The following is a 16671-nucleotide window of genomic DNA, read 5'->3' on the forward strand; positions in this document are numbered from 1 at the left end:
TTGTGATTATCAGCTGAGAGAATGTAGCAAAAATAAAGATATTTGTGCTAAAATCTGGCAAGCCCAGTTATTGTTACTAGCTATTGAGGTAAACACTTTCCAAATTATGTATTTGGGAGACCCCCTTTAAAGAAAGGCTGGCTAGGTATTTTGGCAACTAGGACCTAAGAGAGTAAAAAGCTGGTCCAGTTCCAGATGGCTGTGATATCAGAGCTCTCAGAAACCCATATAACTGTCCCAGCCTCTGGCCTTGGGGATGGCCCAAGATATACAATGAGATTCTTAGAATTGGGGCAAGCAACCTGATCCAGTCTGGAGAAGATATTTACAGAGACTAAACAGGAGACCTTCTTGGGATTAAAATTATATTACATGTAGAAGCTGAAATGGTTGGTAAGGGCCCATATCAAAGAATATTTGAGTAATGAGCAGAAGATATATCCAACCTGAAGTCATTGTCCATTTACAAGCACAGGCCTGAAACCACAGGCAGAGGTTTGCAGTGCTATTCATACCTGGCTTCTGGCTGGCTAAGTCTCTAGGGGACAGGTGGTTTGGGTGCAAGCTAGGGCAGACACTAGCCTTCCAATATGGAACAGCAAGGTAAGGTAGAGGTAGGAGAGAGACAGGAAAGTACCACCTCAAGTGTCCAGGGGCTGTAAGAGGGCCTCATGGAAATAAAATTTGGTGTTGTCAGGATATTACAAAACATTGAGGTTTAGGAAAGACTATTTGACTTGGGGTTTAAACAATAAACAGATTTTTGGAGATAAATTATTGAGAAAATGGGCATAAAGACATGAAGCATCCTAAAAGTGGTAAGAGGGTAGTTGTAAGCAGAAGGCAGGTGGGAGAGAATTTAAGAGAGTGGATTGAGATGCCTGAGATCTGAGTATTTTTGCAGCCCATGCAAAGTTGTATATAGAAGGGAAAAACTGGCATATGAAGGAATGGGAAGCAGCAAAAGAAGTAAGAGCAATGGGGAGGGGTTAGAATTAATTGCACAAGTGATAGTAGTAGTATTTACAATCTTACATTTAGTCAGAACAAACAGGAAACATTCTCACGAAACAGTGATTGAATGTGTGAAGTTAAGAAACAAGATGAAGTGGCTCCGTTTTTCTCTGTAAAGTAGTGGTAATACTGTCAATTAGAATGGTTGACAAAAAGTGATTTTCATACAGAATGTAAAGGATGAGACTAAAAACATCAGTTGAGACTAAGGAGCACAAGGTCAATCAATCAGTGTGTTTGTGCCTTTTCTCTAGTCAGTCTGGGAAGCCAGGGAAAGGCATGAGTGATAAGGATCACCTAGGTTAGGAATCAGAAAACACAGTGGCATCTGCATCATCACAGGAATGTTCAGGTAGGAACCAGAGGCATCAGGGGTGATCCTGAGGGAAAGAGGAGGGTAGAATTTGTTTGTACCATGCTCACCAGGGAAGGTCCCCAAAGAGGCAGAAATAAGAGATAAAATCAGATCGAAAATTGATGATAAAGATAAAGCTTTTTAAATGAAAATTAAAAACACATAGGAATCATGAACAATGAAGCCCATATATTCATCCACAAGACTAAACAGTTCAAGACCCAGCACATCACTGGTGTGGGCAAACTATGAAAAAGGGAATTAAGAGAGAGTGTGAAGTGTTAGAGATTGAGAGATGGGAGCCATTATATGAAGATTCTCACCCAGTTGCACTGACCAAGTCAAAGGATATCCATTAACAATAACATTTTCTGTTTAGTAAGGAAGGAGGACTGGGCTTGATAACAAGTATCAAGAGGATGACAGAACTGCTCACAGGTTTGGTGAACTCTAGAAGATTAGTAAAAGACTTTTTTAACTATACAAAGAGAAACTAGCATGTAGAGGTAGCTGAGTGACACTGACAAATGTGGTCTATGGTAGAGGGCTGGTGGGAAAGGATGAACTTGTTCTTAAAGGGAGAAGGTTCATACTTGAAAATTATGAAATACTTATTTTCACATGGGAAGCCAGGTTTTTTGTGCTAGCTTTTAACTACTTTCAAAGAAGTGAAGTGGATTTAAGAGGGAATCTTTTCAGTAAGAAGATGGAATTTCCATGGATGCACTGAGGAAAGGATAAGCAGAGGCTGGTAGGTATGTGGGAAGGAATTTATGTTTTTAGTGATAATGAAGTTTAAGGAGATTTAGGATCATAAGGATGTAACTGTAATACTCTCAGTCTCTCACTCGCTTGCTCTTGCTTGCTCCCCCTCCCCATCTCTCTCTCTCTCTCTCTCTCTCTCTCTCTCTCTCTCTCTCTCTCGTGTGTATGTGTGTGCATATGTGGTGTGTGTGTGTGTTAGAGAGAGAGAGAGAGAGAGAGAGAGAGAGAGAGAGAGAGAGAGAGAGAGAGAGAGAGAGAGAGAGAGAGAGAGAGAGAGATTGAGTTTTACCTGCTATGGTTAGCACATGGTCTGTTGGTGTTTTGCCTTTGGAGTGTGTCATCCCCTAACAGTATTTTTGTTCTCAAAAGGCTGGAAAAAGAGGAATTGAAAAGAAAGGCAGAAGAGGAAAGGCTGCGCCTAGAGGAAGCCCGTAAGCAAGAAGAGGAAAAGAAGCAACAGGAAGAAGAGAAAAGAAAAGCAGAAGAGGAGGCAAAACAGAAGGCTGAGGAGGAACTATTGTTATTGTCAAAAGAGAAGCAAGAAAAGGAGAAACAAGAAAAAGGCATGATCAAAAATCAGGTACAGTATGAGGTCTCAGACTTTTTCTTGTTTTTCAATGGCCTTAGTTAATATTGGACAAAATTTGTTCAATTTGAATGACATATAAGTAACTTGAAGCTTTTTTCTAAACACCCTGTTCTGGTTATTAAATATAACTTATGTGGAATAAAATGAAGTTATTAATGTGTGTCATGTGAACTTGGATTTGTCTACATTGGAACTAGAATTTGGGTGCCACTGATATATTTGGGAGAAAAATCCCATGAAACTAGTATGGCAGTAAAATCATTATAAGTACATTGATGAAAATGTCTCAGTGCCTTTTTGACCTCTGAGGCTAAAGTTCATGACTTGGAATTTTCTCCCTGAGGAGTGAGGAAACTGGACAATTCACTTACTAACACTACCCCTTATTGTGGAATACGGTTCCTTGGGGGAATTAACTTCTGGAAGTGTCTGCCTATGTGAACATTTCCTGGCTTGCTCAGAAACACAAGGAGCTTCATCATGTGTAAGAGCAATCTCTTTATTTGTTTCTTTCAGAAAGAAGCAACAGAAGCAAAGGCACAGGAGGCAGCTAAACAGATGCGTTTAGAAAGAGAACAAATCATGCTGCAAATTGAACAAGAACGACTGGAGAGGAAGAAGGTAAGAGCTGAAACATCAGGAGGGTGTAAGGAACAGGAAGTGAATTGGTTACTGAGAAAGTAGCTATTATAAAGCTTCATTAGTGGGCTGGGGAAATAGCCCAATGGTAAGAATGCTTATTTATCACATATCATCACTGAACACAATCGAGTTCTTTTTGTAATTTTGAATTTTTCCATCTTGCTTTTTCATTTCTGTCAGTTTTGTTGTTGTGGTGGTTGTGGTTTTTTGTTGTTTTGTTTTGTTTTTGTTTTTCAAGACGGGGTTTCTCTGTATTGTTTTGGAGCCTGTCCTGGAACTCACTCTGTAGACCAGGCTGGCCTCGAACTCTCATTGATCCACCTGCCTGTGCCTCTCAAGTGCTGGGATTAAAGGTGTTAAAGGTGTGTGCCACCAACACCTGGCCATTTCTGTCAGTTTTGTTACACACACACACACACACACACACACACACACACACACACAATGTTAAAGCTGTATGTTACTTGAATATACATATCATTTTCTTTTTGAATCGACAGTTTGATCATGAAATTCCTTTTTTAGTTCTTTTTTGTTTGTTTATTTGCTTTGGAGATGATGTTTTTCTTTGTATCACTGGATATCCTGGAACTGGCTCTAGAGATCAGGCTGGCCTCAAACTCAGAAATCTGCTTGTCTCTGACTCCTGAGTGTTGAGACTAAAGGCATGTGCCAACATGCCCAGTGTCAGTTCTAATAATAGTCCTTAATGTTTCCTTTGGCAGCCTTTTTATGATTAATGTCTTGATGGTAAATATTTTTCCATATTTTTCATTGAACCTGTGAGTTTTTATGACTGTACTTTGTAAACAATATATAGTCAGGACTTGCTATGTGAATCTAACTGTGTTTGCCTTTCAGTTAAACCATTTATTTACTTACATATCAAGTTGAGTTTAAGGAGACTAACTATGAAGACCTGTTTTTGTGGTGTCCTAGGCAAAATGTGGGCTTTGTATGGCTGTAGGTCTAGAAGCTAAGAGATCTGTGACACTTCCTGAGCTACTACTATTCAACGTAGCTTTCTGTAGCAGTCCTCTTGAGTGCCAAATGGTAATTTGTTGCTTTAAGGAGATGGAGAAGAAAGTTGGAATACGAAACTGTATGTTAACTCTTGATCTGTATTAGTGTACTCCTTTGACCTTGTTTGTAGCAGTGGAAGAATTCGGCAGAACCATTGGGAAACTTTTTTCTGATACTTTTCATTTGCTGAAATTTATCCTCTACATGTTTTATGAGAAATATGAAAATATGAAGTTGCATAAGGACACAGCTTTTTTTAAATTTCATTCTTATTTAATTTACTTAAGTCTTACAATATTTTAATTCTCTTATACCCCCCACAGAGAATAGATGAAATCATGAAGAGAACAAGGAAGAGTGATGCATCTCTAGAAGTGAAGGTAGGAATTCAGATAACCATTATGTCATGGGTGGAGAAGAACAACAGAATACATTTAGTGACAATGAAGGTTTGAGACAAATGTCTAGAAAAAGTAGACTTTTCCTGTCCTGTTCAAGGCAAGGATCAGGAAGGAACTGAGACCTTGAAGAAAAGAGAAATTTCAGAGATGAAGAAAGTAAAAGATTCCATCAGAGCAGTGGGCTGGTAATACAAGGAAAGACACAGTAATTTGAAAAGTGACATAATAATTAAGAGAAACATAGAGAATCAAATAATCACTTCCTGCTATGTCCCAGAAGGGTTCTGAATACTCCCTGGTGCATTTTTAAAAAGATGTTTTTCTTTTTTTTTATAATGTCAGTCTTTCAGCTTTTATCATCTTCCTAATTTCTTCCCTGTCATTGACTTTTTTTAAACTTTTCTAATTTAAACTTTCCCTAATTTCTTCACTGTCATTGACTTTTTTAAAACTTTTATTTCCTATTTGTATTTTTTTATTGGATACTTTTTCAATTTTTTTTCTTCCTTCCTCGCTCTTTCCTAGTCATCCATCTTCTGTTTATTTCTAGAAGGAAGACCCCAAAGTGGAGATTGAGCCCATGGCAGATGCGGAAAATAAGAGAAAACCAGTTGTCCCCCAAAAAATAGGTGAGTGTGGGGTCTGGTGTTTGGGTCCTTTGGGTGATGAGGACTAGTGACCCTGCTGTGGCTGTGGGTCAGGGTAGTGCAGCTAGGTCCCAAGGCAGCGGCTGCTAGCAGTTTTGTTTCCGGAGACATCTTTCTAGTATAAGTGCTGTTTATTCCATTTGGGAAACCACTACCTTCCTTGACTGCTTTAATAACTGATGTATATGTACAGAATGATTTCCAGGGACCTTGACTGGATAACAGGTATTACTAAGACCTGGATTATCTCTTAAACTGAGGCCCTGCAAACACTGATAATAAGATCATATTCCCTTCTCCTTTGTGAAGGGGGAGTTAGTGACACTTCTTTCCACAAACAAAACAAAAAGACCATTGTATTACTGGTGAAAGAAAAGATGAAAATAATTGCCTTGTTATATGTTCCCTGCCACTTTATCAAATTTGAAATATGGTTCATCTGAAGACTTTGTGTTCTTGATCAGAAATCGATGGACTGAACATCTGCCAGGAAATAAATAGCTCAGATCATGCTGCTCCAGAAAACTTTCCCCAAGACATTTTCTCTAATGGCCTTAAACCAGTTGGGGCACCTGTTCATCTGGAGGGCCTTGATGGGAAATCAAACAGTCTTGATGATTTAACTGAAGGAGTTCAATCTATGGATGTGAGGTATGTTCATTTATTTTGCATTTAATTTTGGCCTCTTTGCCAGTCACTGGCAATTGCTCCATCTTTTCCAGTCCTTTTCATTTCTTTTAGTTGTTTTTTTTTCACATATGCCTTTTCTTATTTTATCCCTCCACTCATCTTCCCTGTCCATAATGAAATCACCTCGAAATCAGTTTTTGTTGATACAGGAAAGCAGAATGGTTTTGTGGCATATGATTTATAGGAGGACAACTGTGAAGGGAGGGAAGCTACTAAGCAAGGATGTCTTCTCAATCTCCTGGAAGATTTGGAGGCTGGTTTTCCACCAAGGCATCATTTTTATCACTTTATATAGTGATATATAATGATCATTCAGTGTGGGCAAGGCACTGCAGGTGTATGATGCAGGAGTAACTGTGGCCAAAGTGGCTCCTGTCAGTTAAAAGAAATTGTCGAAAGAAAGTCTAGCAGCTGTGAATGTTTGACTAGCTCTCTGAAGCTGGGAAATAGGTTTATCTGAAAGTAAAGGAGGTATAGCCCAACCACAAATGGGGTCTCCTTTATCCACAAACTCTCATATTTGAATAAACTTTTAATTTAATGATGAGAACGGTGGCAGATGGTTGTAATCCAAGAACTCTGGAGGTGAAGACAGGAGAACCAAGAGATCAACAGTAGCCTGGGCTGCATAGCAAGGTTCTGCTACAGAATGATGATGGGGGGAGGAAAGTTTGTTGTTAAAGACTTAAAAGAACTAATTTGTTCTCAGTTAATGAAACCTAAGATATTCTTATGTTTTTGGTTGTGAGCCTAGCCTTTAACGGATGAGCCATCTCTCCAGCCCGAAACCTAAGATATTCTTAAACTGGTATGTTTGCCAATAACATCATGTGGCAGATTAATCTGAGATAAAAAGAGATAATATTCTTGTGATTCAGGTAGAGGTGTTTGAGTAAGGGGTAGCTCTCCAAGTCAGGAGAGTATGGCAGTATTTTATAGAAGTTCTACCGGAACTCCTACCTGTTAAAAGCTTACCATTTTTTTCATCAACCATGAACTCTCTGCTTTATTTGATCAGATATGAGCAGCCTGTAACACACAATGATCATTAATATCCCATTAATCCACATTGGATTTTAACCAAATACATGAAAATCTAACCTCAAACAACCCTATCACCAGCAGAGAAAATCCTGAATAGACTGATAGTGGGCCTCCCCACTTACCCTCAGCTGGATATCCCCACACCCCCAACACCACCTCACAGCCTTCCCCAGACTGATGCCACTCTGCTCCCAAAAGAGGAAAACTGAGACAGTCCTAATGGTTAACACACCCATATGGAGCCAAGTAAGCTTTATGTTTTGGGATTTTCAGATGGTAAAATATGGCACCACTATCCAGGATTCATAAAAGTGAATGGACGTTATACACTGAATTCTCCATTAGAGAGAGGTGTCTAGTGGAGCCACATGTAAGCTTATGGTGGTGTTTTCTTACTCATGCTCTTTATTGTTGTTGATGGTGGTAGCAGTGGGTTTTTGAGACAGTTTTATCTAGCTCAGGCTATTTACCTTACACTGATCTTGAACTTTTAATTCTCCTAAGTAATGATATATGCACGTGCCACCATTCCTAGGTTTTCTCTGTGTTCTTGAGTTGAAATGAGGGGATGATGGGGTAGGGTGTAGGTGGGGCTAGATGTTTCTACTTAATAAGTCAGTTTGCCCAGATACTCAAAGATGTTAGGTCCAGTTACTGTTCCTTAGCTTGGCTCAGGTGTGAGGGAAGTGAATCCTTGGAGCTTTTTATAAATCTACTAGTTTCTCTAGATTCTTCTCTAAGATCTCGTGAAGGAAGAAAAGCCTGGCATCAGTCTTACTCTAGATGTTAAGAATTTTTCTGAAATAGACCCTTAATTCCTAGCTTACTAGTCTTCTGGACCTAAATATGCTCCTTTGCTAGACCTATAGCAGATAGCAGCAGTGAAACCCCTCTCATTCTTAGGGAAAGAAAATAACAGAAACAAACCTCAGCTGGGTACATCTAGATAAATTAGGATGAATTGGAAAGCCAAGTTTTAGAAAAGAGGCAGTGGGTAAGATTGGATCTGTCATTATCATATTCCCATACCCCAACCTTAACTAAGCACAAGCTTTATGTAGCCCTGCATCAACTCTTCTCATCATACTTACACCACATCTCAAAGGAGTGGTTGGGGGAAGAAATAACTCTTCTTTCCATTTTACAGGGGGATGAAACTGAGGCCAGGAACAGGAAAACCAGCTCACCATAGACAGCACTGTTGGAAGGGCAGCACCAGGAGACCCCATTGCTAATTAGGGCCCTTTTCAGCTCTCCTTGAACTTTTGGCCCTTACTTGCTCTTGGAATGTCCCAGACAAAAAGCTCTGGGAGGGCATTGCTTCTCTTCCTTCTCTGTAGTAATGTGGTGGTGCCTGTAGATTTTTTTCCTTTCAGCTCCCACATACTGAGCTCTTTATTTTTCACTGCCCTTCTAGTCTGCTTCCCTTATTCTCATCTACAGGTACCTTGTGTTTACCAGCTTTTCCAGAGAAAACTCACTTGTTTTCTTAACTCATCTTTTCCATGAGAGCAGTGTAGCAAAACCACACAAGAAAAGAGGAAGCACATTAATATATCACGTTTTATTCTCATGTTCTCACTCCTCTCTGTCTCTAATTCTCTGTCTCCCTTATCTCTTCTAGTCCTGTTTCCAAAGAAGAGCTTATCTCCATCCCAGAGTTTTCACCAGTGAGTGAAATGATTCCTGAGATGTCTCTGGACCAAAATGAAACTGGTAATGCCCGGGCACTTCAAGATATTTTAGATTTTACTGGGCCACCTATGTTCCCCAAGAAATCCAGTGAAAATCTCAGCATTGATGACTGTAACAAAAACCTCATCGAAGGATTTAACAGTCCTGGGCAAGAAACTACTCTGAACACCTTCTGTTGACAAAGACAGCATTCCTTTAATGAAAGGTACAGTCTTTTAATGATAGTCTAAATTTGCAATTTCCCAACTGAGATTTGTAAACATTGAATAAATACCACACAGCCTCTTGGACTACCGATTTTATTTGAAAAGTTTAAAATGAGTATTTATTGCAGCACACACACATTGAAGATTCTAAGTAATTTCTCTATAATCTAAGTGAGTCTCTAATGTAGTAAACTACTTTTTGAGAAGCTTTGATGACAAATCTATTTCAGGAAGTATCTTTTTCAGAGATCAGGAATGAGTACTTGGGGTAGTTCTACCAAAGTGAACCTCTGCTCTTAGTTTTTTTTTTTTCAGTGACTTCCCACACTCTACCTATTGCCACTCATACAGACTGAGTGATGAGCCAAATGGTCAGCTCTTCTATTGACCTATTTTGGATTATTCCAAAACACACATCTGTTTTTGGATCATACCTGAGTTGGGAGAGGAAAGAACTTTATTTCTGTGTCCTGAAGGTTTTCCCCCACCACTGAGCTTTTTTGTTTGTTTGTTTACTGAAGAGCTTTTGTTCTCACTGGCATTTTATTTATTTATTTATTTATTTATTTATTTATTTATGTTATATAACCAAGACCATTTAACTGAAAACAAACATTTATAGACAATATTTAGGAATTTGGGCATCTTTCTTTCCAAACTGCTTCCTGCTGGTAAGGGGCGCTGTCATGGGGCATTCTAAGAAGATGCAGAAATCCTGGCTGTAGTCTGCAAGGCTGCTTTGTCCAGCTGTTTTGAATGTACTCTGTTTCAGGCGGTCTGGCTTGATCAAACCACATTAGTCTAGAAGGAATCCACAGATTTTCATTTTTTGTGGAAACAAAAATAGAAATCCTTTTCCCCAGTAACTTGTCCTTGAACTTAAATTTTGGAGTCAAAGCATTTTTTTATTTAATTTATTATTTTACATGTCGATCTCAGTTCCCTCTCACTCCCTCCCTCCCTCCCTCCCTCATTCCCTCCCTTTTACCCTCTCTGCCCTCTCAAATGCACTCTAACCACGCTCCCCTCCCATCCCCCCACCCCAATTCCATATGTAGGGGAATGCCATCCAGTTGGGGTCATGTAGCTCTGACAGGTCATGTGAAATAGGGACTAGGGCTTCTCTCCAATCTCTAGGTTAAGGCAGTTATCCCTCCATGGGGGATGTGTACGCAAAGTCCTTTTGTGCACAAGGGATACATCCAGGCTCCACTGTCTGGGGTCCCTTAGACTTCTCAGTCCTTCTGTCTGAGACCCATATTCAGGGGGGGCTGAGTCAGTCCCATGCTGGCTACCCAGCTATCAGTCTGGTGGCCTGTTAGCTCTTCCTTGTTCTGGTAAGCTGTCTCTATGTGTTTCTGCTGCCTGGTCTTGTTCTCTCCAACTGATTCTGGGTTCTACTTCAACTCTGTGTTTATGTATGGGTGTTTGCTCCTGTTTCCAACAGGCATTAGTTGAGAGCTCCATGGATAAGTTAGTTGTTGATCTCACTCTCCGGGAAGGGCATTTATGGTAGCCTTTCCACGGAAGCTCAAATTGTTAGTTGGCTGCAGTCTTGTAGTTCTCTAGACCTTTGTGTTTAATTTTATCTTCAAACCAATATTGGCTCCCTCTTTTATGTGTTCTCTCTCTCTCTCTCTCTCTCTCTCTCTCTCTCTCTCTCTCTCTCTCTCTATCTCTCTCTCTCTCTCTCTCTCTCTCTCTCTCTCTCTCTCTCCTGTCTTCTATCCTAACCGGGCTCAATCTTCCTGGTCGCACATGTTTTCCTTTCCTCCCCCTCGTTTTCTCCTACTTCTCTCTCCATTCACTGCCCCCCCCCACTTCCCCTGTGCTCTGGGGGACTTTTACCTTCCTGGTTCTGTGAGGGACTTTATATGAATCTCTTAGAATACACCTTGTATCCTAGTTCCTGTGGTGGTGTGAATTATAGGCTTGTGATCCTTGGATTTAGGTCTAAAATCCATATATGAGTGAGTACATACTATGTTCCTCTTTTTTGTGACTGTGTTACCTCATTCAGGATGTTTTCTTCAAGTGCCATCCACTTGCCTGTGAATTTCAAGATACCCTAATTTTTTCTGCAGAGTAGTATTCCATTGTGTAGATATGCCACATCTTCATTAACCATTCTTCAATTGAGGGGCATCTAGTTTGCTTCCAGGTTCTTGCTATTACAAATAGTGCTGCTATGAACATAGTTGAATAGATGTCTTTGTTGCATGGATGTGGATATATGCCTAAGAGGGGGATTGCCAGGTCATGTGGTAAACCAATTCCCATTTTTCTGAGGAACAGCCATACTGATCTCCAAAATGGCTGTATGAGTTTGCACTCCCACCAGCAGTGGAGGAGTGTTCCTCTTTCTCCACATCCTCTCCAACATGAGTCATCATTGGTGTTTCTAATTTTAGCCATTCTGGCAGGAGTAACATGGCATCTCAAAGTTGTTTTGATTTGCATTTCCCTGATAGCTAAGGATGTGGAGCATTTTCTTAAGAGACTTTCAGCCTTTTTGATTTCCTCTATTGAGAATTCTTTCTTCAGTTCTGTACCCCATATTTTAATAGGGTTATTTGGTGTTTTGTTGACTAGTTTCTTGAGTTCTTTGTATATTCTGGGGATCAGCCCTTTGTCGGATATAGGATTGGTGAAAATCTTTTCCCAGTCTGAGGGCTGCACTTTGGTCTTGTCCACTGTGTCCTTTGCCTTACAGAAGCTTCTAAGTTTGAAGAGGTCCAATTTATTAATTGTTTCTTTCAGTGTCTGTGCCCCTGGAGTTATGTTCAGGAAGCGGTCTCCTATACCAATTTGCTCAAAGGGTGCCTCCTACTTTCTCTTCTAAGAGATTCAATGTGGCTGGATTGATGTTGAGGTCTTTGGTCCATTTGGACTTGAGTTTTGTGCATGGCGACAGACATGGGTCTATCTGCAGTCTTCTACACCCTCATCCAATTGTGCCAGCTCCATTTGTTGAAGATGCTGTCTTTGCCCCATTGTATAATTTTAGCTGTTTTGTCGAAAATCAGGTGTTCATAGGTGTGTGGGTTAATATCAGGATTTTCAATTCAATTCCATTGGTCTACCTGTCTATTTTTATGCCAATACCAGGTTGTTTTCAGAACTGTAGCTCTGTAGTAGAGCTTAAAGTCAGGAATGGTGATGCCTCCTGAAGTTCTATTATTGTATAGGGTTGTTTTGGCTATCCTGGGTCTTTTTTTCCATATAAAGTTGATTATTATCCTTTCAAGGTCAGAGAAGAATTGTGGTGGGATTTTAATGGGGATTGCATTGAATTTGTAGATTGCTTTTGGCAAGATTGCCATTTTTACTATGTTTATCATACCTATCCAAGAGCATGGGAGAGCTTTCCATTTTCTGGTATCTTCTTTAATTTCTTTCTTTAGAGCCACAAAGTTCTTATTATATAGGTTTTTTACTTGTTTGGTAAGCATTACCCCAATATACTGTGTGTTGTTTGTGGCTGTTGTAATGGGTGATGTTTCTTTGATTTCTTTCTCAGCCCCTTTGTCATCTGTATATAGTAGGGCTACTGATTTTTTTTTTTTGAGTTTATATTGTATCCTGCTAGTTTGTTGAAGTTGTTTATCAGCTGTAGGAGGTCGCTGGTAGAGTTTTTGGGTCGCTTATGTAAATTGTCATACCATCTGCAAGTAGTGACAGTTTGAATTCTTCCTTTCCAATTTGTATCCCCAAGATCTCCTTTTGTTGTCCTATTGCTTTAGCTAGAACTTCAAGTACAATATTGAAGAGATATGGAGAGAGAGGGCAGCCTTGTCTTGTTCCTGATTTTAGAGGAATTGCCTTAAGCTTCTCTCCATTCAGTTTGATGTTGGCTGTTGGTTTCCTGAATATTGCTTTTATTATGTTTAGGTATGTTCCTGTTATCCCTGATCTCTCCAAGACCTTTATCATGAAAGGGTGTTGAATTTTGTCAAAGGCTTTTTCAGCACCTAATGAGATGATCATGTGGTTTTTCTTTTTCAGTTTGTTTATATGGTGGATCACATTGATAGATTTTCGTATGTTGAACCATCCCTGCAACCCATTGATGAAGCCTACTTGGTCATAGTGGATGGTTTCTCCGATGTGTTCTTGGATTCGATTTGCCAGTATTTTATTGAGTATTTTTGTGTCGATGTTCATAAGGGATATTGGTCTGTAGTTTTCTTTCTTAGTTGTGTTTTTGTGTGGCTTGTTTACCCAGGAAATTGTGGCCTCATAAAAAGAGTTTTGTAATGAACTTTCTGCTTCTATTGTGTGGAACAATTTGAGGAGTATAGATATTATTAGCTCTTCCTTGAATTTCTGGTAGAATTTTGCACTTTTTTTTTTTTTTTTGGTTGGGAGGCTTTTGATTACTACTTATATTTCATTAGGGGTTATAGGTCTATTTAAGTCGCTTATCAGTTCTTGTTTTAATTTTGGTAAGTGATAGGTATCCAGAAATTTGCCCATTTCCTTTGAATTTTCAAATTTTGTGGAGTACAGGTTTTCAAAGTATGACTTGAAAATTGTCTGGATTCCTCAGTGTCCGTTGTTATGCCCCCTTTTCATTTCTGATTTTGTTAATTTGCATATTCTCTCTCTGCTTTATGGTTAGTTTGGATAAAGGTTTGTCTATCTTGTTGATTTTCTCAAAAAAACCCAACTCTTTGTTGCATTGATTTTTTTTTTTTGCATTGTTTTCCTGGTTTATACTTTATTGATTTCAGCTCTCAAATTGATTTTTTTCCTGGTGTCTACTCCTCTGGAGTGATTTTGCTTCTTTTTCTTCTAAGGATTTCAGTTGTGATATTAATACAAGGGACTATTCCAATTTTTTTTTGTATCTGTTGAGATTTGTTGCAGAGTATGTGGTCCATTTTAGAGAAGGTTCTATGTGGAGTAGAGAAGAAGGTATGTTCTTTAGTGTTTGAGTGAAATGTGCTATAGATGTCTGTTAAACCCAACTGAGACATAACTTCTGTTAGTTCTTTTGTTTCTTTGTTAAGTTTCTGTCTGTTGGTCCTGTCTAGCAGTAAGAGTGGGGTGTTGAAGTCTCCCACTATGAGTGTGTGAGGTTGTATGTGAGCTTTGTGTTTTAGTAGTATTTGTTTTATGAATGTGTGTGCCTTTGTATTTTGGGCATAGATGTTCAGAATGGAGATTTGGGGCATAGATGTTCAGAATGATGGATTTCCCTTGTGATGAATACGAAATGACCGTCTTCATCTCTTTTGATTGATTTTGGTTTGAAGTCTAACTTGTTAGATATTAGGATAGCTACACCTGCTTGCTTCTTGGTTCCATTTGATTGGAAAATCTTTTCCCAACCCTTTACCCTGAGGTAATGTCTATCTTTGAAGTTTAGATGTGTTTCTGTCTTCGTATCCATTCTGTTAGCCTGTGTCTTTTTATATGTGAGTTAAGACCATTAATGTTGAGGGTGAGTAAGGACCATTGATTGTTGATGCTTGTTTGATTTAGGTTTGTTGTTGGCAGTGGTATTGTTGAATATATTAGTTCTGCTTTACCCTTGGTTTCTGGTGTAGTTGGATTATCTATTGCCTACATTTTTATGGGCATAGCTACCTTCCTTGGGTTGGAGTTTTCATTCCAATTCTTTCTGTAGGGCTGGATTTGTAGAAACATATTGGGAAAATCTGGTTTTGTCATTAAGAGAACTGGCTGCACTTCCAGAGGTCATGAGTTCAATCCCCAGCAACTACATCATGGTTCACAAACATCTATAATGAGATCTGGTGCCCTCTTCTGTCTGTAGGCATACATGTAGACAGAACAGTATATATAATAAATACATAAACATTTTATAAATATGTTAGGTTCTCAGAATTCTATCACTTTATTTTTTGTGGTGCTGAATTCTAACAGAAATTTGATACCTAGACTTGTTAGTCTAATTTTATTAAATAAAATACAGTAATAGAGCAGGAAGGCCACAAAGTTATATTTTGTGTACTTATTTCCACCTGATCTCAGTTCTTGCCTATAGAGTCTATAGCATAGACAGTGAGCTCTAGAACCTCCTTCAGTCAGTTCTCAGCAAAGTCCCTGGAGCCCTTTGACACAGGAGAGGGAATACATGACAAGCCACTTTTAATATTTTGAGAGAGGGTCTCACATAGACTAGACTGAACTCACTATGTAGACTAGAATGATCTTGAACTTCTGAAAGAGTGGCTGCTTTCTTGAACACTGAAAACATGAATTTGCCTGAGAATTCTGTCTCCTTGACAGTTTCATGGCTTAATATTCATTAAAAGGTTCCTTTTGTTGTTAGTATACCTTGATTTAATTAACTTCCATCCAATTCACTTAGTTTACTATCCAACAAATGCATTATGTACAGCAAGTTCAAGGCTTCTACTATTTTTCCCACATCCTAGCTAAAAGTAATGTCCTAAAAGAAGAGAAAAACAATCTTGACTGAATTACTTCATTCACTTTGCTTATGTATTATAATGAGCTTTAGACTAGTTCCCAAATTATTCTAAACCAAAGGTGGCTTATTGCCACAGTACTTGAGACATTAAACACCTTAAGGTTTGGATTTAAGGATAATCTTGATGGCTTGGGGTGTATACCATTCTTTCCTACCTCACCCTTCCTGAAACTGTGCACTAGCCCTACTTCCTCAGTTAAGAACTATTCTTCACTCAAGGGCAGATAATCTCAAAACATCTCCCATATGAGGAACATTTGATCTGTACTAAAAGAATGATTCTGTAAAAAATGCTGCTCTATTTCTTTTGAGAAATACTGAATTAGCCAAGGAAGAGTGAAAAATACTTGGTTTCTGTGTTAATGTTAACTGGTTCTTCCTTTTTGAATTGTCACAGGTGGTGTTTGGATTACCCATGAAGCTGTTGGTGTTAAATCTGAGCTGCTAGCCACCTGAAGAAGCTTCTTTCGCCCTTAACCGCTGGATTCCAAATTACTACATCAGAATGTAACTGTATTCCTAGGTAGTTTGGCAAACACTGGCCTCTCTTGGTAGAAACCTTGAGATTTTTGCCTTGTTGGGCTTTAGCAAAGTTTCATTTTATGGTTCTATTTATGAGCTTCAGCTGCTGCTAAAGCACTTCCTTGTCCTTCTCTAATATCATACCCTTTGTGACGCTGGCTGGGAACTTCACTTTAGGACACTTGCATTCCCAGAGTTGTATCACATAAACATTTAGATGTCTCTTCCTATAAAAATGTTCTATTTATCCACACTCTAGTTAAACATGTACTCAATCTGAGCTGCTAATATCCCTGTGTTTTTTGTGTGGGAGAAATCTAACCATTTTCTCTCCCTCTCAGGTTTCTGTTAGTTTATTTTTATTATTAAGCTTCATCACCTGCAGAACATTATCCCACATTACTTGTTTGGGCATTAAAGAAATAGTTTCATTGAGTAAATAATTAAATAGTGGCAATTATTTCTTTCCCTGATGCATATTCTCCATATGCATACATGGGCAACGGAATCTAGCAAGGACCCTTTCATGTTATACATTTACAATTTCCAAATTGTCATTTCAAAACCATTGAATGACTTTTCAGCTGAATAGTCAAGTCTCCTGCAGGTGGTTGT

The 16671-nt window shown here is 39.0% G+C and overlaps 1 protein-coding gene across 1 annotated transcript in view; it reads left to right on the plus strand.

Annotated features, from left to right (window-relative positions):
- Map7d2 (MAP7 domain containing 2) overlaps positions 1-16047 on the plus strand; it is a 78256-nt gene extending 62209 nt beyond the window's left edge. The window contains exons 10-16 of the mRNA XM_051179711.1: positions 2504-2714; positions 3240-3344; positions 4712-4768; positions 5340-5418; positions 5901-6087; positions 8795-9070; positions 15932-16047. Coding sequence (XP_051035668.1) covers positions 2504-2714; positions 3240-3344; positions 4712-4768; positions 5340-5418; positions 5901-6087; positions 8795-9044 — 889 coding nt within the window. The 3' untranslated portion in view covers positions 9045-9070; positions 15932-16047. The remainder of the gene's footprint in view (positions 1-2503; positions 2715-3239; positions 3345-4711; positions 4769-5339; positions 5419-5900; positions 6088-8794; positions 9071-15931) is intronic.
- The last annotated feature ends 624 nt before the right edge of the window (positions 16048-16671 follow it).

The sequence above is a fragment of the Phodopus roborovskii genome, unplaced genomic scaffold (genome assembly GCF_943737965.1).
Source record: "Phodopus roborovskii unplaced genomic scaffold, PHOROB, whole genome shotgun sequence".
NCBI classification, from domain to species: domain Eukaryota; kingdom Metazoa; phylum Chordata; class Mammalia; order Rodentia; family Cricetidae; genus Phodopus; species Phodopus roborovskii.